The 22506-nt window shown below is 41.9% G+C and overlaps 1 protein-coding gene and 1 long non-coding RNA gene across 2 annotated transcripts; one reads left to right on the top strand and one right to left on the bottom strand.

Moving 5' to 3' along the window:
• Window positions 1–7847: 7847 nt before the first annotated feature.
• Window positions 7848–9403, top strand: LOC121564666. Its single transcript, XR_006000226.1, has 3 exons — window positions 7848–7874; window positions 8344–8472; window positions 8655–9403. It is a non-coding gene; the product is annotated as an uncharacterized LOC121564666 (long non-coding RNA).
• A 2965-nt stretch (window positions 9404–12368) lies between these two features.
• On the bottom strand, window positions 12369–14964 carry LOC121564593 (B-cell CLL/lymphoma 7 protein family member B-B-like). Its single transcript, XM_041875837.1, has 6 exons — window positions 14786–14964; window positions 14285–14360; window positions 14065–14152; window positions 13028–13198; window positions 12730–12833; window positions 12369–12588 (listed from the first exon to the last, which is right to left on the bottom strand). The coding sequence occupies exons 1-6, from the start codon at window positions 14875–14877 to the stop codon at window positions 12517–12519; spliced, it is 603 nt and encodes a 200-aa protein (XP_041731771.1). The 5' UTR covers window positions 14878–14964; the 3' UTR covers window positions 12369–12516.
• Window positions 14965–22506: the final 7542 nt, after the last annotated feature.

Here is a 22506-nt window from a genome sequence, read left to right as displayed (position 1 = left end):
GAAAAATGAATGACTTTAACCTTTTGGATAAAAAATTCAACAATAAGTGGATATGATTGGCAGTTAATTAAGTAATTTTTGGTGATTATAATTCAATATATTGCTATGGAAGTGACCAACCCATGCTATGGTCAAAAGCGACTACCCAGGTCTGTGCCCAAACAGTTTGAGCTTCTAAAAATCCACCTTTCCAGAAATAAGTCTCTCACTGTTGCCGCTTGCTACAGACCCCCCTCAGCCCCCAGCTGTGCCCTGGACACCATATGTGAATTGATTGCCCCCCATTTATCCTCAGAGTTCGTACTGCTTGGTGACCTAAATTGGGATATGCTTAATACCCCGGCCATCCTACAATCCAAACTAGATGCCCTCAACCTCACGCAAATTATCAACGAACCTACCAGGTACAACCCTAAATCCGTAAACATGGGTACCCTCATAGATATCATCCTGACTAACATACCCTCTAAATACACCTCAGCTGTCTTCAACCAGGATCTTTGCGATCACTGCCTTATTGCCTGCGTCCGTAACGGGTCCGCGGTCAAACGACCACCCCTCATCACTGTCAAACGCTCCCTAAAACACTTTAGCGAGCAGGCCTTCCTAATTGACCTGGCCCAGGTATCCTGGATGGATATAGATCTCATTCCGTCAGTAGAGGATGCCTGGTTGTTCCTTAAAAGTAATTTCCTCTCAATCTTAAATAAACATGCCCCATTCAAAAATACAGAACTAAGAACCGATATAGCCCCTGGTTCTCCTCAGACTTGACTGCCCTTGACCAGCACAAAAACATCCTGTGGCGTACTGCATTAGCATCAAATAGCCCCCGCGATATGCAACTTTTCAGGGAAGTTAGGAACCAATATACACAAGCAGTCAGGAAAGCAAAGGCTAACTTTTTCAAACAGAAATTTGCATCCTGTAGCACTAACTCCAAAAAGTTTTGGGACACTGTAAAGTCCATGGAGAATAAGAGCACTTCCTCCCAGTTGCCCACTGCACTGAGGCTAGGAAACACTATCACCACCGATAAATCTACAATAATCGAGAATTTCAACAAGCATTTTGCTACAGCTGGCCATGCTTTCCATCTGGCTACCACTACCCCGGCCACCAACTCTGCACCCTCCGCTGCAACTTGCCCATGCCCCCCCGCTTCTCCTTCACACAAATTCAGACAGCTGATGTTTTGAAAGCGCTGCAAAATCTGGACCCCTACAAATCAGCTGGGCCAGACAATCTGGACCCTTTCTTTCTAAAACTAGCCGCCGAAATTGTCGCAACCCCTATTACTAGTCTGTTCAACCTCTCTTTCATAACGTCTGAGATCCCCAGAGATTGGAAAGCTGCCGCGGTCATCCCCCTCTTCAAAGGGGGTGACACTCTTGATCCAAACTGCTACAGACCTATATCCATCCTGCCCTGCCTTTCGAAAGTATTTGAAAGCCAAGTTAACAAACAGATCACCGACCATTTCGAATACCACCGTACCTTCTCCGCTATGCAATCCGGTTTCCGAGCTGGTCATGGGTGCACTTCAGCCACGCTCAAGGTCCTAAACGATATTATAACCGCGATTGATAATAGACAGTACTGTGCAGCCGTCTTCATTGACCTGGCCAAGGCTTTCGACTCTGTCAACCACCGCATTCTTATTGGCAGACTAAATAGCCTTGGTTTCTCAAATGACTGCCTCGCCTGGTTCACCAACTACTTCTCAGATAGAGTTCAGTGTGTCAAATCGGAGGGCCTGTTGTCTGGACCTATGGCAGTCTCTATGGGGGTGCCACAGGGTTCAATTCTTGGGCCGACACTTTTCTCCGTGTATATCAATGATGTCGCTCTTGCTGCTGGTGACTCTCAGATCCACCTCTACGCAGACGACACCATTTTGTATACATCTGGCCCTTCATTGGACACTGTGTTAACAAACCTCCAAACGAGCTTCAATGCCATACAACACTCCTTCAGTAGCCTCCAACTGCTCTTAAACACTAGTAAAACTAAATGCATGCTTTTCAATCGAACGCTGCTGGCACCCGCCCACCCGACTAGAATCACCACTCTCGACGGGTCTGACCTAGAGTATGTGGACAACTACAAATACCTAGGTGTCTGGTTAGACTGTAAACTCTCCTTCCAGACTCACATAAAGAATCTCCAATCCAAAGTTAAATCTAGAATCGGCTTCCTATTTCGCAACAAAGCCTCCTTCACTCATGCTGCCAAACATGCCCTCGTAAAACTGACTATCCTACCGATCCTTGACTTCGGCGATGTCATTTACAAAATAGCCTCCAACACTCTACTCAGCAAATTGGATGTAGTCTATCACAGTGCCATCCGTTTGGTCTCCAAAGCCCCATACACTACCCACCACTGTGACCTGTACGCTCTTGTTGGCTGGTCCTCACTACATGTTCGTCGTCAAACCCACTGGCTCCAGGCCATCTATAAATCACTGCTAGGCAAATCCCCGCCTTATCTTAGCTCATTGGTCACCATAGCAGTACCCACCCGTAGTCTGCGCTCCAGCAGGTATATCTCACTGGTCATTCCCAAAGCCAACACCTCCTTTGGCCGCCATTCCTTCCAGTTCTCTGCTGCCAATGACTGGAACGAATTGCAAAAATCTCTGAAGCTGGAGACTCTTATCTCCCTCACTAACTTTAAGCATCAGTTGTCAGAGCACCTTACCGATCACTGCACCTGTACACAGCCCATCTGAAATTAGCCCACCCAACTACCTCATCCCTATATTGTTATTTATTTTGCTCTTTTGCACCCCAGTATCTCTATTTGCACATAATCTCTTGCACATCTAGCATTCCAGTGTTAATACTATTGTAATTATTTTGCACTATAGCCTATTTATTGCCTTACCTCCATAACTTGCTACATTTGCACACACTGTATATATATTTTCTGTTGTATTTTTGACTTTATGTTTTTTTACCCCATATGTAACTCTGTGTTGTTTTTATTGCACTGCTTTGCTTTATCTTGGCCAGGTCGCAGTTGTAAATGAGAACCTGTTCTCAACTAGCTTACCTGGTTAAATAAAGGTGAAATAAAAATAAATAAATAAAAATTGTCCAGTTATCCCAAAAGTTAAAGAAACTATTTAAAAAATATACCCGTTTAATGATTTCTTGCACAAAAGATTCAATTTTGGCAAAATGCCTTGTGTTTTTTGTTCCTCTGATTCAGAATATATAGAGCATTAATTTAATTAATAATTTTTTTCATGCTGCCATTCTAGTGAACTATGGATTGAAATTAATGAATGGTCGTGTATAAAATCTCCAGAATGACATATGTTTACCTTTGATGATGTTAAATGGCATTATGCTTATCCTTGTAATTCCGATCATAACTATTTTATTAACATGACTGTAAGTCGCTTTGGATAAAAGTGTCTGCTAAATGGCATATTATTATTATTATTATTATTATTCTCTTGGCCAAATATTATATTCACAAATGTAAATGGGGTGGAAAAATTCCTTATTTTGTAGTTTTTTTCATTGAACTGTTAAAATTTTATAAATCCCTTAAACTTGTGAAACTTAAAAAGTTGGACCAGACCGGAGTTTGGGGCTTGAGAAGTGAATGAGAGAAGTGGAAAATCAGTCCTTAGTTGTTAATTTTCTTGAAATTCAAAGGCACAACATAGATTCGAGCCAATGCCTTAAGTAGCTGAACATGTTATTACTCCAACCTCGTGAAAGTGACAAACTAACACGTTTTAATTTTCGCAAAAACAACTTTATATAGGAGTTCCTTTGAGTTGACGGCTTGCACATGCGCAGTATGGCGTGGGACGACCATTAGACCCGATGGCGTGTTTCTGCGCATGAGTTTAGCAAGCCAATGTCGCCATGACATCTCCTACAAGCGTGAATAGGGATTTCTATTGGAGAAGCAGTTTCTACATATCTTCATACTAAACCATCTTTGGTTCAGCCATCCCTATGGAAAAAATGAAGGGTGAAGGAATAGGGGTTTTGAATAAACGCGAAAATAATGTCTGAGGTTAATACAGGTTTAGGAGATCTTATACGTTTTGTTCTATTAGACAATAGCAGTCAGTTAACATTACCTCTATGAATTATGAAGCCTTTATGTGATTTATGTGTTTTTTATTATTACATAATTTCAAAAAAAAAAAAAATCACAAAAATTGGTATTAGCTGATGAAGATTACCTGATAGAACAAAATGTATAAGATCTCCTAAGCCTGTGTTTACCACATACCTTATTTTCAGCGTTTATCCCAAAACCCTACAAAAACGCCATTAATTTTCCTCATAGGCTTCCTCCAACGAACCATGGCGGAGTTAGTGACTACCAAAAGACGCCGTTACTATTTCTCTCTATAAAGTCTGTGGTAAACACAGTTTTAGGAGATCCAATGAGATAATCTTCATCAACTAACGTCACTTTTTGTGAATTTTGAAGAATTTATGTAATAAAAAAACATAAAGGTCATGTTAACTGACTGCTATTATCTCATAGAACAAAACGTATAAAATCTCCTAAGCCTGTGTTAACCTCAGACCTTATTTTCGGCCCTTTATTCCCAAACCCTGTTCTTTTGCCATACATGTTCCCTATAGGGAATGCTGAACAAACCAGACCTAGCTCATTTCCGGGTTTTAGGACTACAAGCTGGTGAGCTCTATTGACTGATCAACAAATCACCTGGCTTGCATCCTAAATAACTACTCAATATTATTTGTAGATCAGTCAGTCAGTCACAATTTACCCATGCTACATCATGGTCTTGATGCTCTTGAACACTGCCACCGTCGATGGTATATGCAGATGGCACTTTAAGACCTTTTTAATAAATAAAATTATCGGGGGATATGTAATCAAAAAAATATATATATTGTACTGTAGCAGCATGTGGATAGCAGCTGCTACTATACTGTAAAATTCCATCAGCCACTGTAAATAATGTTGTATCTACAGTGTAAGTACCATAATCAGGATTTGAATAGAGTACCACAGTATGTCATAATACTCATAAAACCTAGCGGACAAACACGGAAATGGTTCCAATCGATTTTCCGCCATTCATTTTTCCCATAGGGGATTTTAGAAACACTTCAAATAAGGGCTGTTATCACGTTTCAGGAGAAGACCCAGATGCAGACAATGTCAAAGTAACAAAAGTTTATTACAAAAACAGGGGGCAGGCAAACGACAGGTCAAGGGCAGGCAGATGTCAGTAATCCAGATCAGAGTCCAAAAGGTACAGAATGGCAGGCAGGCTCAGGGAAGGCAGATGTCAATAATCCAGGGTGGTGTGACAAGGTATAGAACGGCAGGCAGGGTCAGGGCAGGCAGAATGGTCAAAACCGGGAAAACTAGAGAAAGACAGGCGCAAGGGGGAAACCGCTGGTCGGCTTGGCTTAACAAAACAAACTGGCAACAGATAAACAGAGAACACAGGTATAAATACACTGGGGATAATGGGGAAGATGGGCGACACCTGGAGGGGGGTGGAGACAATCACAAAGACAGGTGAAACAGATCAGGGTGTGACAGCTGTGTTTTGTGTAGGCTTACACTGACATGACGTTTTGATAACTGTGTAAATCTCTCTCATACAAGGTGACTTTTATCAGAGAGGAAGAGGAAGAGAGAGGCCCAACTCTGCAGAAAATCTGTCTCCCTCCAGCAGGTGGTTGTTTTTCGTTGTTTTGGCCACCAAGCATGGCGTTTTTGTATAGAGGTCAATGACAGTGTTGAATTTGCTCAACAAAAAAATGAATGGCTTATTTGCTACGTGAGGTTTATTTGATCTAATAGAAGTTTCGTAATGCTTAAGTTGTTACGAGTGTACTGATACTGTTCTTTGAGAAAAACATACTTTACATCGGAGTTGTCTCGAGATGGCTATGCATTTTCATGTCATGAGGCTAGTAGCCTCACATTTCTCTCCATTGAATACTGGCGGTTGACGTCAACAACCCTCATCGAATATTTAAAAAAACATTATAATAATGAGATGTAGCCATCAATCCAAAGAAATGATAGGCGGGAGCTGAGAGAGCCCACCGTGCCGCTTTGAGGACAACGACTCCCATTGTTAGGGTGGAGAGACGTGTATCTTGTCAGTATATCCATAATCTTTGCTTTTATCAATATATAAGCCTGTAGTTAACTAACTAGCTAACTTAGATGGTGAAGCTAGGCGTTCTTGATAATGTTTGTTTGTGTCTGTGGGTGTCACGCCCTGACCTAGAGAACTCTTGTTGGTTGGGTCAGGGTGTGAGTTCAGGTTGAGATCTATGTTATTAGATTCTATGTTTAGGATCTAGAATGTGTATTTCTATGTTTGGCCGGGTGTGATTCCCAATCAGAGGCAGCTGTCGCTCATTGTCTCTGATTGGCGATCATACTTAGGTAGCCAACTACCTTAGTTGTGGGATCTTGACTCGTGTTTGGCTTGTTAGTGTGTAGCCATTGTTTGAGCTTCACGTTACTTTTGTTGTTTTGTCAAGTGTTTATCGTCATTAATAAATATGTACACATACCACGCTGCACCTTGGTCTGACCCGTCTCTCAACGATCGTGACAGTGGGTGAGGGGTGGGTAACCTACTTCAACTACTACTTGACTTGTAGTTGCCCTAGCAAGCTGTATTATTTTGGTCAGTGGTGGAAAAAGTACCCAAATGTCATACTTCAGTAAAATTAAAGATGCCTTAATAGAAAATGACTCAAGTAAAAGTGAAAGTCACCCAGTAAAAGCATTTGGTATTAAATATACTTGAGTATGAAAAGTACATGTAATTGCTAAAATATAAGATTGTAAGTAGTAAAAGTATAAATAGTTTCAAATTCCTTATATTAAGCAAACCAGATGGCACCATTATTTATATATTTTTTTACATTTACGGATAGCCAGGGGCACACTGCAACACTCAGACATCATTTACAAAAGAAGCATGTGTTTAGTGAGTCCTCCAGATCAGAGGCAGTAGGGAAGTTCTCTTGATAAGCATTTAAAATGTAACAAGTAATTATGGGTGTCAGGGAAAATGTATGTAAAAAGTACATTATTTTCTTTAGGAATGTAGTAAAGTAAAAGTTGTCAATTTTAATAGTAAGGTAAAATACAGATACCCCAAAAAAACACATAAGTAGTACTTTCAAGTATTTTTACTTAAGTACTTTACACCACTGATTTTGGTCTGGCTTTTTGAGAGGTTTCAGAAATGGACTTGATTATCATCCTCTCTTGAGTCAACAGTGTGCTTACTTTACTACAGGAATAAATGGATCTGTTTGCTGTTACCCTCTGGACAGCAGATCATTAGAATAGCTAGTAGGCAAGGTTATGTAACATTATGTAGTCCTACCTGCTATGGTGGGTTTAAAAATAATTGGTATTCACAGGTTTGTTTTTTTAGGTAGAATTACTGTCATGTTATTGATACCAAATTGCAAACCTTATTTGTACCTTTTCTATTCCAGAACCAATGGGTGTTGTCTCCTGAGTGGCGCAGTGGTCTAAGGCACTGCATCGCAATGCTAACTGTGCCACTAGAGATCCTGGTTCGAATCCAGGCTCTGTCGCAGCCGGCCGCGACCGGGAGACTCATGGGCGGTGCACAATTGGCCCAGCGTCGTCCAGGGTAGGGGAGGGAATGGCCGGCAGGGATGTAGCTCAGTTGATAGAGCATGGCGTTTGCAACGCCAGGGTTGTGGGTTCGATTCCCACGGGGGGCCAGTATAAAAAAAAAAAATGTAATCACTAACTGTAAGTCGCTCTGGATAAGAGCGTCTGCTAAATGACTAAAATGTAAATGTAAATGTAAAATGTGTGCCTGAGTCTTATTACCTCTCAACTAGGTAAACTGTTTCAACCTGGAACACTATTCTCCTGCTTTGGTCTGTTTCAGTCATTGCAGGGTCCTGAAGAGCAGGAGTGTGTGAAGGGTTTTGTCCCAGCCCAGCTCTAACACCTGACCTAAATAATCAAAACGAATCACCACGACAGGCTATGTTTTGTAATCAGGTATGAGCTGGGCTGGAACAAAAGCTTATTCACACTTCTGCTATTCATATCTGGAGCTGTCCACCCTTTAAAGTCATTATTCTGTATTATGGGTACAGTTGAACTTGTTGACTGATACTGTATGTGCTTTTAGGTTACTCTCTATGTGTAGGCTATTGTACTGGCCTGTGTGGTACAGTCTTTAATATGTGTAGTAGTTTGTTGCATCGTATTGCTTAGTTGATTATTTGTGTCAACTTTGAATTCAATCTAAGCCACAGATTGTTAACTTCCTCCATGTTGTACTTGACCTTTATACAATAGATGCAAACCAGAAGACATTCAAGCAGCACTTTGAGAGCAAGCACCCCAAGTCTCCAATTGTCCCAGTACTGGTTGATGTGCAGGCCTACTGTAAATAACCACATACACTCAAATGGACCTACAGCTGGGGTAAGACTCTTCCATCATTCACACACAGTAGACATAGTATAAACCAGGTTGTCAACAAAATGCTGTCCTCAATGCTTAAGTTGTTGTCAACAAAATGCTGTCCTCAATGCTTAAGTTGTATTGTGTATGGCTCAATTTGTGGAAATCCTGTGATCACTCATCTTTAATTTTGTGATTCAAAGACACTTGATGACCACGATTTGAATGACGTTGAGGGACACGCTGAGACCCAGAGTACAACTGGACATGGGACGGATATTTGAGACAATGACTTAAAAGGCATGCAGAAGCACACCAGCACCCCATTTGATGTTTATTCCATGGCCAACCATACCTCTAGCTACCCCCTATTCCACATTGCCTTTTATGCCCCATGGTCCCTCAACTTCGAACATTTTGGAACTCTCCATCTTATCTCTATAAACCCACCCTACCTTCACCCATCTTCCCAATGCTGCTTCCTTAACTTGTTCTTCTCCCGATTTGATAACATCTAGACTCAGTAACATGTTTAAATGTATTGTGGTGTACTGTTTTTGCTACCTTTTTTTCACCTGTGTAATGCTGTCCTCCTGCGTATTCTGGGGTTCAGACTGAATGCAGTGGTAAATGTGCTGCTCACAATTGACAGCAGCAACATTAAATTGACAAGAAGGGTGTTGATATAGCTGGGTTTAGGCATGGCTTCCTTGTTTTGTTTCTCATTCTGCTGGAGTTGACCTAGTATTTTATATTAAACCTACCTTACGCATCCAGTTGTTTCTCCATTTGTAACTCACCCACCAAAAATCACAATATGCTGTTTTACATTTTGTGTTATTTGTGCTGGTCTAATTGCTAAAATGGAAAAGCAGAAGAATCTGTGCGCTCTCTGATAGTAATAATAGTTCATATGGTGCTCTTCAATGTCCCAGGTTTGTGGCATTGATGAATAAATCATTAAATGTTTACTTTAAGTAAGATGTTTATGTTATTTATAAAAGGCTTATGTATGTATTGTTTACAATTTTGATTTCTTTAAAACAATGTAATTGTTGGAGTTCAGGTGTTTGAGGTGATTGATGGGTGACTTGGTGCATTCTTGTCAAATAAATATGCTTTTTCATTTCTCGATTATGTATACATTCCGCAATTAATTAATCTCGCTTTGAGTTTGCAAGACTTAACAGAACATGTCCCCAAGTTAGTTCTGAATTGCTTTAATACAGCAGTGCATTCTGACACCATGAATTTGAAATAGATTTCTCCTCATTCATATAGTTGGCAGAAATTATAAGGGATTAAATATAGACCTCCACTGGCTGAAGGAGAAGAGGATCTTGTAAAATAAGGGTATGCTGCTATTATCATTTAGGTAGCTAGCTAGCTCGCTTCTTTGCAAAAAAAAATAGCCTAGTATTCATGGCACATTGTAAATATCTGACTGCTACTAGGATAGTATTCTGTACAAGACACAAGACCAAATGCATAAATAAGACAAATAATAGTAAATGAAAATGTTCAATATATTTTGTTTTGGATCAAGGTAGCTAGTAGCTATCTAGCTGACAGCACAGGTCTAAGCTATAAATGAAGTGCAGGAGCTTGTAGTCTTGCATGATGTCTACTTTGATGCTAATTAGCATTTTCGAATCTGAGAGTAAATAGAGCTGAATATATTTCTAAAGGTCACCTTGTCCGAGATTGATTCACATTCTTATCAAAACGTCACGCCAGAGAAAGCCTACATGAACCACAAACCTTGTTTGAAGTGGTTCTAAAATGCCCTATGGGAAAAATGAATGGTGAAAAAAAAAGGTTTGGAACCATTTCCCTGTTTGACCGCTAGGTTTTATGGGTATTATGATGCATCCACTGTGGGGATCTATTGCAGTGGTTCCCAACCAGGGGTACTTTGACTATCAACAGGGGGTACTTGAGAAGACTCATGAGACCATAGGCCTACTGGTAGAATGCACATGAGGGGGTACTTCAGAGGTACTCCTGGCAGATCAAAATTCAGTTGGTGGTACAGTAACCAAAATAGTTGGAAACCACTGCTCTATTGCTTGGGTGGGCTGGGCACCCCCATAATTGTCAAATATATTGACATTGTTGGGCCCCTCTAGAAAGAGAAAGAAATGTGTTTGTGTGTTTTTTTAAACATAATTTCCCTTTACATTTAGATTCAATATCCCTGTCTGAAGACTTATTGTATCCATTACAATTTTGAAAAGTCACCTTATTCCCCTATAATCCACAAAAAATGAAAACACTAAAATCACCCTTTTACACTAATTTATACTGAAATTACATTTCCTACTGTGATAGGAGTTACTCACTTCCCATGGATTTTTACGTTCAACCAAGAATAATTCTATCATCTCTATCAGGTGTCATGAGTTTATTTCATGGACTGCTTAAAAACCCACAGTGCTAAGTCTGGAGACTGATGGCCAGTCACGGCCCAAGCTTTCTATGTATAGATTGAGGGCTCAAGGCCATGGATTTGCAATCTGATCATTTCCATGAAAGAGTGTTGATAAAATGCAACCAGGTCAAGTGGTCATCCTATAGGGTGAACAACATTTCTGCCAATTATTTGAGATTATGGGAGTCAAAAGATGCAAAACACTGCAAACAGAAAACACAATATCGACAACCATATTTTACTACGGAGAAGGGTATATTCCAGCATGTGCATCACTTTTGCAGCACTTGAGAGCAATACCCACCTGACCATAAGAAATCATCTCTGAATTACAATACAAGTGTATTTTACACAAAGGTCTTGAACTACTTTTCAACCTCGTTCACCATTCAAACTCATGCTATGCCAGTCACATCCAATGCCCTATGAAAATGTAACAAGCAAGATACAGTATATCAAAAAGGATAGACATGACAAACAGTTTTCTAATCTTATTTGCAAAGCGGAGTACAAATGTAAAAAATGATTTCAAAAACTTCAGCCCATATTCAATCAAATCCAGTGACCGTAATAGGTTTCCCTCATACTTCCTTTGCTGCTTGGATAAAAACTTTTTTTTTTTTTTTTGAAACAGTGCTAACAGAGTGAAACAAAAAAAACTCTACAGAATATTGATTAACATATGCTCAACTTCATCCCTCAGAATTAACAAACCGATTTGATTGAATAGGGGCCATAATTATTTATATCTGTGCAATTTATACGAATAGCATAATATGAGACACTTGGCTGACAGAAAATAAATAGTGTATATTTCAGAGCGATAGGCACTTTCTGTGAGCACGTCTTTATGTACAGTGTAACGCATTAAACGGCTTAACATTCCTTTCAAAGTTGAGAAAGTAAAATTGTATTTAAAAAACAACTTAAAACTGTTAAAACAATAACTTAAACTTTCTTTTTAAATGTATTCCATTTGTAATTACTTGACTAACATAAATGCATATTTTATAATAATAATAATAATAATAATATGCCATTTAGCAGACGCTTTTATCCAAAGCGACTTACAGTCATGCGTGCATAAATTTTTGTGTATGGGTGGTCCCGGGGATCGAACCCACTACCCTGGCGTTACAAGCGCCGTGCTCTACCAGCGGAGCTACAGAGGACAACGTACATATAACTGCCAAAATAAAGTAAACACCAACATGAAGTGTCTTAATAGGGCGTTGGGCCAACACGAGCCAGAACAGCTTCAATGCACCTTGGCATAGATTCTACAAGTGTCTGGAACTCTATCGGAAGGCGGCGACACCATTCTTCCACAAGAAATTGCATCATTTGATGTTTTGTCATACAGTACTATGGGGGCATTTCCATGGTAGCCAAAAGACTGGCCATAATAATGGCCTGTCCAGCATTTTTATACATGACCCTAAGCCCGATGGGATGTTAATTGCTTAATTAACTCAGGAACCACACCTGTATGGAAGCACCTGCTTTCAATATACTTTGTATCCCTCATTTACTCAAGTGTTTCCATTATTTTGGCAGTTACTCGTATGTCCCATTTGAAGCCTTCAATAAAGAGAGAGTGCATAGGTTGCATGCATGTCCATCCAGTCAACTAGTTATCTCAGTACAGCCTTTTTTTCAGTGCAAACTTTCTTCAGTGGAGGGGCTCCTGATCCTTCCTCTTCTTCCTGTTAGAAATATTGGTGATTTCTTTCATGTTATTATTAAGAGCTGAAGCAATTACCAATCACAACTTTTTTGCAGCAAAAATTTTTTGTTAAAAAATAAAAAAATTGTCATATCCTTTATTAATATAGAAAATGACTTACCTCTGTGCATGGAGCTCTTACTCTGACACCAAGGGGCAAAACCAGGTCCTCTTTGATCAATGTAGGAGGCTCATCAGCAACTTCATGTGCTGGCTGGGCCGGTTCTGCATATAGAGTGAAACACTTAAAAGGCATTGAGATATTAACTGTAATATAGCCAATAGAGTATACCTCAGTTACATTAGTGACATAATAACTAGGGCCCTGAGTTTTTCCTAGTCAGGTTACAGGGTCTGGAAAAGCTCCTCGCCCTACATGGGAAACACTGTGATGGTGTAGTATGCTAGGCCAACTGTACCGTCCACACTCTCCTGGCCCAGCATGGGTGGTTGAGCGTCTTCGGTCGTGCGGAGGGTTGTAGTGTGGGGGAGAGGACTGACTGCCTCACTGGCATGCTGGGAGCTGGAGCTGCTGCTGTCCATTTTGGGCTGGTAAACATCAGACAGGAAACTCTGGTTGCTGCATTCATCTGCGGTGAAGAGAACAGGAGCAGTCTTGGTTTCGAGTCAATAATTTTCAATTCAGGAGGTAAATTAAAATTCCAATTAAAAAGTATGTTACATTTTTTAAATCTGCATTGAGTGAATTTCCATGGAATTGCCCTAAACCCTGTTATTAAGAGTATTGCAGTGCTGTAAAACCTGCTCCAAACACAGTGCTGCTTGTGCTTCTGTCGTAGTAAATATTAAAATGTTATAGCTTGGTCTGACTAAAATCTTGTGCATGACCCATTTTAATGTTAGGAGCTTGTTTTCAATCAATGCTGTTCCTATGCAAGAACAATGGACAGAGCCAATATCTTCTCAAGGACAACTCCCACGCCACAGGCCACAATCTGGTTGCTCCCCACGAGACTTTCCTTTGAGAACATACACACATTCACACACACATCTCCATGCATACGCACACTCATCCTCATGCCTCACGAGTTACGCACACACACACACTGCACTTTTTTCTACTGGTCGGGTGCCTAGGGCAGAGGACTCTGCCGTGCACAAAATGGGGCTTCTACTCTGGACAGAGCAGACCCGCCTCCTACGCCTCCGGAACCAATCAAGGGACTAGAAGAAGGACCCCTTCCTTTGTGTTGCATTGTATAAAGTAATGCTGAAAACTCTGTTTTTGATCCCTTCTCAACTGTCTCCATAAGAGGCAACTGAAATGGGTCCATGCATTGGGCCCATGCATGTAGCTTGAGCAGTACCAGCTATCTCTGTGTTTAATAAACTGCCTTTTGCTTAAATATATTCCTCTCCGTCTAGCGTCGTTGGTTCTGAACTTCCTCTCCTGTATGGTTTCACCAACACTTCTCATAGTCAGTCAGTGCCTCACCTTGGAAATCCAAGGTAGAGCTGGTGTTTTCCAACACCACATCTTTTAGACCTCGAACCTCTCCTGTTATGGATTTGCTCCGGTATATCTGAAAGAGAGAAGGAGAGAGAGAGAGTAAAATAGAGCCAGCATAGTGTGGTTGTTCCATACACAAACTCATTAAATTAATTAATGAACCATATAATGGCCAGAGGCAGTCATCTATTATAAGATAACATACCTGTTTAGTGTCTGTCACAGGCACCCACTTGAATATGCGTAGGGATGTGTCTCCCACTGTTACCCACTTCTTCTCCCTGAAAATGAAATGTAATAGAACAGAGAATACATCTACTACATTCAGTAATACAAAGCATGAACCAAAGATTCTGCTGGCGTTGGCTCATTTATTGGTGGAAGTGCATTTTCTGCCTAATATTCCTGAACCTCGCCGAGGGAAACTGCTCAGATGGACGATGGATATATTTTCAATGTGGGTCACACAGTTATATCAGAATGCGTAACATCGTAACAACATGTGGACAAGTGTAGCCATTTTGACAGATTGTTAAAAATTCCGATAGTCCCGCCCATAGAATTACCGGGCTTCGGCAGCCCAGTCTCTCCATTGGCTGTTGTTTCAGTCATTCACCAACCCTCCTAATATTTTCCGAGTGAAGTTTGTTGTGTGGCGTTGCAGATGTTTACATTTCATTTACATAATCCCCGCGGTTTTACTTACCATTTACGCACTTTTTCAATTGCTGCCAGCACCTTTTTAATGTCATCTTTAGCACGACTTCGTGTCTCCGCGCGACCTGATCGTCCGGACATCTTTAGTCGTTGTTACTTTTTGGAGATGTCTTTTCTTGCAACTCCAAATTTGCAGTGTGCCTACTCTTCCAATAGGCTAATATTCTCGCGAGGTTTTAACACCCATTCTCTTTTCCTAGTGGTTGGTTTGTCTGTTTTCTTCATCCTCCCATCATCTTTGAACTGACGTCATCACATTACCATTGACAGTAAAATAATAGGTTGTTATGACGGAAATGATGGATATGTGGATATTTTAACCCCATAAATAACAAACATAATAACTTACATGAAGTTCATTATATGAAATTGGATATAGTTTTGATTTTACGAAGTTGATTTGCAAATGATTTACAAAGTTCACTACCAGATTGAAAGGGATGACAATCCTTGGGTATGAGAGGAAGTGAGGGGGATGAATAAACTACAATAGAAAGGGAGTGATGAAATCCAATTATGTACAGCTGGAGCTCCCTCCCTGCCTGCTATCAATCATATGGCCAAAGTATGTGTTATTATGGGCCTATCTTTTTAGTCTTGCAGAGGGTAGCACTGACCAATAAACACTGATATGGCCTGCATTTGTAAGCTTGGTTCTATTGAGCAAACCAGTGCTTGACTTGGACTGAAATTGGTGTCGGTACTCATTTTGTGTGCCGGTACTGTTTATATTTAGGTGCAGGAACTCTGCAATAGTTTTAAGACAATATTCTAACAGAGGTGCAGGAACTGAAGCAGTAGAACATTTTAGGTGCCGGTACTCAGTTCCGGTGAGCTCTGGAGCAAACAAATATTGGTTGGCAGGCTCAATCAGCAGGGTGAGATATTTTGTGTAACTTTAATGTATTCTGATCTTATAGCTGTGGCTAACTACCTCAACTAGGACTAGAAAAGACCCAGAACAGCGTAGGAGAAGAGCTGACCTGGATTCAAATACTGTATGTATAATACTATGACTGTGCTTGATTTAGTTTGAGTGGTACAATGGAACCAACAGGAAAATCCTCCAAGCTCAGTCAAGCACACCTCATTTGACATTTGACCAAGGCAGATCAAATCAAATTAAATTGTATTCGTCACATGCTTAGAAAACAACAGGTGTGGACTAACAGTGAAATGCTTACTTACGGGCCTTCCCAACGATGCAGAGAGAAAGAAAATAGAGAAATAATAGAAAAGTAAAACACGTAATAATAAAAGTCATAATAGATACACAATGAGTAACGATAACTTGGCTATATACAAGAGGTACCAGTACTGACTCGATGTGCAGGGGTGCAAGGTAATTGAGGTAGATACAGTATGTACACTACCGTTCAAAAGTTTGGGGTCACTTAGAAATGTCATTGTTTTCGAAAGAAAGATTGAGTGAGAACGGCAATAACTGAGGAATGCAGAGAGTAGGCTATGATAAGAAAGTGTGTATGTATGAGTGTGTGTATGCATGTGTGTGTGTGTATGTATGTATGTATGTGTGTATGCATGTGAGTATATATGTGTGTGTGTGTGTGAACTGATGGTCAGGAGAGCAGTTTTAGAGTGGAAAACTACAGCCCGCCTACAGAGGGGAGGGATTTTTTTGTATGACGTATGAGTATAAAAGATGGACTCTGAAATTGTGATGGCAGAATTCTCAATGAATAAATATCTCTGACTATGCAGACCGGGACTCTGTCCGTTACTTAAATCCCAAAAGACTTACAACCTTTTGGGAGACGCACAGAGACACTGAAATAGTTTGTTAAATAATTCACATAACACTATTTAATGAAGCTGCCAGTTGAGGACCTGTGAGGCGTCTGTTTCTCAAACTAGACACTATAATGTATTTGACCTCTTGCTCAGTTGTGTACCGGGGCCTCCCACTCCTCTTTCTATTCTGGTTAGAGACAGTTTGCGTTGTTCTGTGAAGGGAGTACTACACAGCGTTGTACGAGATCTTCAGTTTCTTGGCAATATCTCGCATGGAATAGCCTTCATTTCTCAGAACAAGAATAGACTGTTTCTGGCCGTTTTGATTCTGTAATCTAACCCACAATTGCTGATTCTCCAGATACTCAACTAGTCTCAAGGCCAGTTTATTGCTTCTTTAATCAGCACAACAGTTTTCAGCTGTGCTAACATAATTGCAAAAGGGTTTTATAATGATCAATTAGCCTTTTAAAATGATAAACTTGGATTAGCAAACACAACGTGCCATTGGAACACAGGACTGATGGTTGCTGATAATGGGCCTCTGTAGATATTCCATAAAAAATCAGCCGTTTCCAGCTACAATAGTCATTTACAACATTAACAATGTCTACACTGTATTTCTGATCAATTTGATGTTATTTTAATGGACAAAGAAATTGATTTTCTTTAGAAAACAAGGACATTTCTAAGTGACCCCAAACTTTTGAACGGTAGTGTACATATACAGTGCATAAATCTGGACCCCTACAAATCAGCTGGGCTAGACAATCTGGACCCTTACTTTCTAAAATTAGCCGCTGAAATTGTCGCAACCCCTATTACTAGCCTGTTCAACCTCTCTTTCGTATCGTCTGAGATCCCCAGAGATTGGAAAGCTGCCGCGGTCATCCCCCTCTTCAAAGGGGGTGACACTCTAGATCCAAACTGTTACAGACCTATATCCATCCTGCCCTGCCTTTCGAAAGTATTTGAAAGCCTAGTTAACAAACAGATCACCGACCATTTCGAATCCCACCGTACCTTCTCCGCTATGCAATCTGGTTTCCGAGCTGGTCATGGGTACACCTCAGCCACGCTCAAGGTCCTAAACGATATAATAACCGCGATCGATAAAAGACAGTACTGTGCAGCCGTCTTCATCGACCTGGCCAAGGCTTTTGACTCTGTCAATCACCGCATTCTTATTGGCAGACTAAATATCCTTGGTTTCTCAAATGACTACCTCGCCTGGTTCACCAACTACTTCTCAGATAGAGTTCAATGTGTCAAATCGGAGGGCCTGTTGTCTGGACCTCTGGCAGTCTCTATGGGGGTGCCACAGGGTTCAATTCTCGGGCCGACTCTATTCTCTGTGTATATCAATGATGTCGCTCATGCTGGTGGTGACTCTCAGATCCACCTCTATGCAGACGACACCATTTTGTATACATCTGGCCCTTCATTGGACACTGTGTTAACAAACCTCCAAACGAGCTTCAATGCCATACAACACTCCTTCCGTGGCCTACAACTGCTCTTAAATGCTAGTAAAACTAAATGCATGCTCTTCAATCGAACGCTGCTTGCACCCGCCCGCCTGACTAGAATCACTACTCTCGACGGGTCTGACTTAGAATATGTGGACAACTACAAATACCTAGGTGTCTGGTTAGACCGTAAACTCTCCTTCCAGACTCACATTAAGCATCTCCAATCCAAAGTTACATCTAGAATTGGCTTCCTATTTCGCAACAAAGCCTCCTTCACTCATGCTGCTAAACATGCCCTCGTAAAACTGACTATCCTACCGATCCTTGACTTTGGCGATGTCATTTACAAAATAGCTTCCAACACTCTACTCAGCAAATTGGATGTAGTCTATCACAGTGCCATCCGCTTTGTCACCAAAGCCCCATATACTACCCACCATTGTGACCTGTACGCTCTTGTTGGCTGGCCCTCACTACATATTCGTCGCCAAACCCACTGGCTCCAGGTCATCTATAAATCACTTCAAGGCAAAACCCCGCCTTATCTTAGATCACTGGTCACCATAGCAACACCCACCCGTAGTATGCGCTCCAGCAGGTATATCTCACTGGTCATTCCCAAAGCCAACACCTCCTTTGGCCGCCATTCCTTCCAGTTCTCTGCTGCAAATGACTTGAACGAACTGCAAAAATCTCTGAAGCTGGAGACTCTTATTTCCAACACTAACTTTAAGCATCAGTTGTCAGAGCAGCTTACCGATCACTGCACCTGTACACAGCCCATCTGTAATTAGCCCACCCAACTACCTCATCCCCATATTGTTATTTACATTGTTATTTATTTTGCTCATTTGCACCCCAGTATCTCTATTTGCACATCATCTTCTGCACATCCATCACTCCAGTCTTAATACTAAATTGTAATTATTTTGCACTATGGCCTATTTATTGCCTTACCTCCATAACTTACTACATTTGCACACACTGTATATAGATTTTCTATTGTGTTATTGACTGTACGTTCTGTTTTTGTTTATTCCATATGTAACTGTGTGTTGTTGTTATTAATCGTACTGCTTTGCTTTATCTTGGCCAGGTCACAGTTGTAAATGAGAACTTGTTCTCAACTGGCTTACCTGGTTAAATAAAGGTGACAAAAATAAATTAAAATTGATTAAATAGTTTGTGTAAATAAGGTATCTGTTTTTAATTTTTAATAAATTTGCTAAAATTTCTAAAAACCTGTTTTCGATTTGTCATTATGGGGGTATTGTGTGTAGATTAAATTTAATAAATTTTAGAATAAGGCTGTGGCCTTATCCTCCCGGGTGGAGCAGCGGGGACTCCCGAGTGGCGCAGCAGTCTAAGGCACTGCATCGCAGTGCTAGAGGCGTCACTACAGACCCTGGTTCGATCCCAGCCTGTGTCACAACCGGCCGTGACTGGGAGTCCCATAGGGCGGCACACAATTGGCCCAGCGTGGTCAGGGGAGGGTTTGGCCGGGGGAGCTTTGCTTGGCTCATCACGCTCTAGCGACTCCTTGTGGCGGGCCGGGCGCCTGCAGGCTGACTTCGGTCGTCAGTTGAACGGTGTTTCCTCCGACACATTGGTGCGGCGGGCGGGTGTTAAGGAGCGCGGTTTGGCAGGTCATGTTTCGGAGGATGCATGACTTGACCTTCGCCTCTCCCAAGCCCGTTGTGGAGTTTCAGCGATGAGACAAGATCGTAATTGAAATTGGGAGAAAAAGTCATAAATAAATAATAAGGCTATAATGTAACAAAATGTGGAAAAAGGGAAGGGGTCTGAATACTTTCCGAATGCACTGAACATATAACTAGGAATAAAGTGACAGATAGTAAACAGTAGCAGCGTATGTGATGAGTCAAAAAAAAAAAATGGGGCAAAAGGGTCAACTATTTAGCAGTCTTATGGCTTTGGGATAGAAGCTGTTTAAGGTCCTGTTGGTTCCAGACTTGGTGCATCGGTACCACTTGCCATGCTTTAGCAGAGAGAACACTATGACTTGGGTGGCTGGAGTCTTTAACTATGTTTAGGGCCTTCCTCTGACACCGCCTGGTATAGAGGTCCTGGAAGGCAGGGAGCTTGGCCCCAGTGATGTACTGGGCCGTACGCACTACGCTCTGTAGCGCCTTGAAGTCAGATCCCAAGCAGTTGCCATACCAAGCGGTGATGCAGCCAGTCAAGATGCTCTCAGTGCTGTAGCTGTATAACTTTTTGAAGATCTGAGGGCCCATGCCAAATCTTTTCAGCCTCCTGAGGGGGGAGAAGCGTTGTCATGACCTTTTCACGACTGTGTTGGTGTGTTTGGACCATGATAGAGCCTTAGTGATGTGGACAACGGGGAACTTGAAGCTCTCAACCCGCTCCACTACAGCCCCGTCGATGTGAATGGGGGCATGCTCGGCCCGCCGTTTCCTGTAGTCCACGATCAGCTCCTTTGTCTTGCTGATGTTGAGGGAGAGGTTGTTGTCCTGGCACCACACTGACTTCTTCCATATACACTTTCTCATCATTGTCAATGATCAGGCCTACCACCGTCATGTTGTCTGCAAACTTAATGATGGTGTTGGAGTTGTGCAGAAGGGCACTAGCGTAGCGGATGTGTTGTTGCATACACTCACCACCTGGGGGCAGCCTGTCAGGAAGTCCAGGATCCAGTTGCAGAGGGAGGTGTTCAGTCCCAGGGCCCTTAGCTTAGAGATGAGGATGGAGGGCACTATGCTGTTGAACACTGAGCTGTAGTCAATGAACAGCATTATCACATAGGTGTTCCTTTTGTCCAAGTGGGAAAGGGCAGTGTGGAGTGCAATAGATATTGCGTCAACTGCGGATCTTTTGGGGTGGTATGCGGATTGGAGTGGGTCCAGGGTGTCTGGGATGATGGTGTTGATGTGAGATGACCAGCCTTTCAAAGAATTTCATGGCTACGGATGTGAGTGCTACGGGGCGATAGTCATTTAGACAGGTTACCCTGGCATTCTTGGGCACGGGGACTATGGTGGTCTGCTTAAAATATGTAGGTACTACAGACTGGGTCAGGGAGAGGGTGAAAATGTCAGTGAAGACACTTGCCAGCTGGTCAGCGCATGTTCTGAGTATGCGTCTTGGTAATCCGTATTGCCCTGCGGCCTTGTGAATGTTAACCTGTTCAAAGGTCTTACTCATATCGGCTATGGAGAGCATGATCACATAGTCGTCTGGAACAGCTAGTGCTCTCACGCATGGTTCAGTGTTGCTTGCCTCGAAGCTAGCATAAAAGGCATTTACAGTTGAAGTCGGAAGTTTACATACAGTGAGGGAAAAAAGTATTTGATTCCCTGCTGATTTTGTACGTTTGCCCACTGACAAAGAAATGATCCGTCTATACTTTTAATGATAGGTTTATTTGAACAGTGAGAGACAAAATAACAACAAAATCCAGAAAAACGCATGTCAAAAATGTTATAAATTGATTTGCATTTTAATGAGGGAAATAAGTATTTGACCCCTCTGCAAAACATGACTTAGTACTTGGTGGCAAAACCCTTGTTGGCAATCACAGAGGTCAAAAGTTCCTTGTAGTTGGCCACCAGGTTTGCACACATCTCAGGAGGGATTTTGTCCCACTCCTCTTTGCAGATCTTCTCCAAGTCATTAAGGTTTTGAGGCTGACGTTTGGCAACTCGAACCTTCAGCTCCCTCCACAGATTTTCTATGGGATTAAGGTCTGGAGACTGGCTAGGCCACTCCAGGACCTTAATGTGCTTCTTCTTGAGCCACTCCTTTGTTGCCTTGGCCGTGTGTTTTGGGTCATTGTCATGCTGGAAAACCCATCCACGACCCATTTTCAATGCCCTGGCTGAGGGAAGGAGGTTCTCACCCAAGATTTGATGGTACATGGCCCAGTCCATCGTCCCTTTGATGCGGTGAAGTTGTCCTGTCCCCTTAGCAGAACCCCCCCCAAAGCATAATGTTTCCACCTCCATGTTTGACGGTGGGGATGGTGTTCTTGGGGTCATAGGCAGCATGCCTCCTCCTCCAAACACGGCGAGTTGAGTTGATGCCAAAGAGCTCCATTTTGGTCTCATCTGACCACAACACTTTTACCCAGTTCTCCTCTGAATCATTCAGATGTTCATTGGCAAACTTCAGTCGGGCATGTATATGTGCTTTCTTGAGCAGGGGGACCTTGCGGGCGCTGAAGGATTTCAGTCCTTCACGGCGTAGTGTGTTACCAATTGTTTTCTTGGTGACTATGGTCCCAGCTGCCTTGAGATCATTGACAAGATCCTCCCGTGTAGTTCTGGGCTGATTCCTCACCATTCTCATGATCATTGCAACTCCACGAGGTAGATATTGCATGAAGCCCCAGGCCGAGGGAGATTGACAGTTCTTTTGTGTTTCTTCCATTTGCGAATAATCGCACCAACTGTTGTCACCTTCTCACCAAGCTGCTTGGCGATGGTCTTGTAGCCCATTCCAGCCT

The sequence above is a fragment of the Coregonus clupeaformis genome, chromosome 5, assembly GCF_020615455.1.
Source record: "Coregonus clupeaformis isolate EN_2021a chromosome 5, ASM2061545v1, whole genome shotgun sequence".
Lineage (NCBI taxonomy): Eukaryota > Metazoa > Chordata > Actinopteri > Salmoniformes > Salmonidae > Coregonus > Coregonus clupeaformis.
Note: the sequence above shows the minus strand (reverse complement) of the source record. Positions and strands in the feature narration are given on the sequence as shown.

Excerpts from the sequence above, each read along its gene's own strand:
- LOC121564593 (XM_041875837.1), bottom strand. The coding sequence starts at position 14,877 with ATGTCCGGACGATCAGGTCGCGCGGAGACACGAAGTCGTGCTAAAGAT. Across the intron at positions 14,153-14,284 it reads CTGTGACAGACACTAAACAG|ATATACCGGAGCAAATCCAT; the intron begins GTATGTTATCTT and ends TCTCTCTTTCAG. Across the intron at positions 13,199-14,064 it reads CTCTACCTTGGATTTCCAAG|ATGAATGCAGCAACCAGAGT; the intron begins GTGAGGCACTGA and ends TCTTCACCGCAG.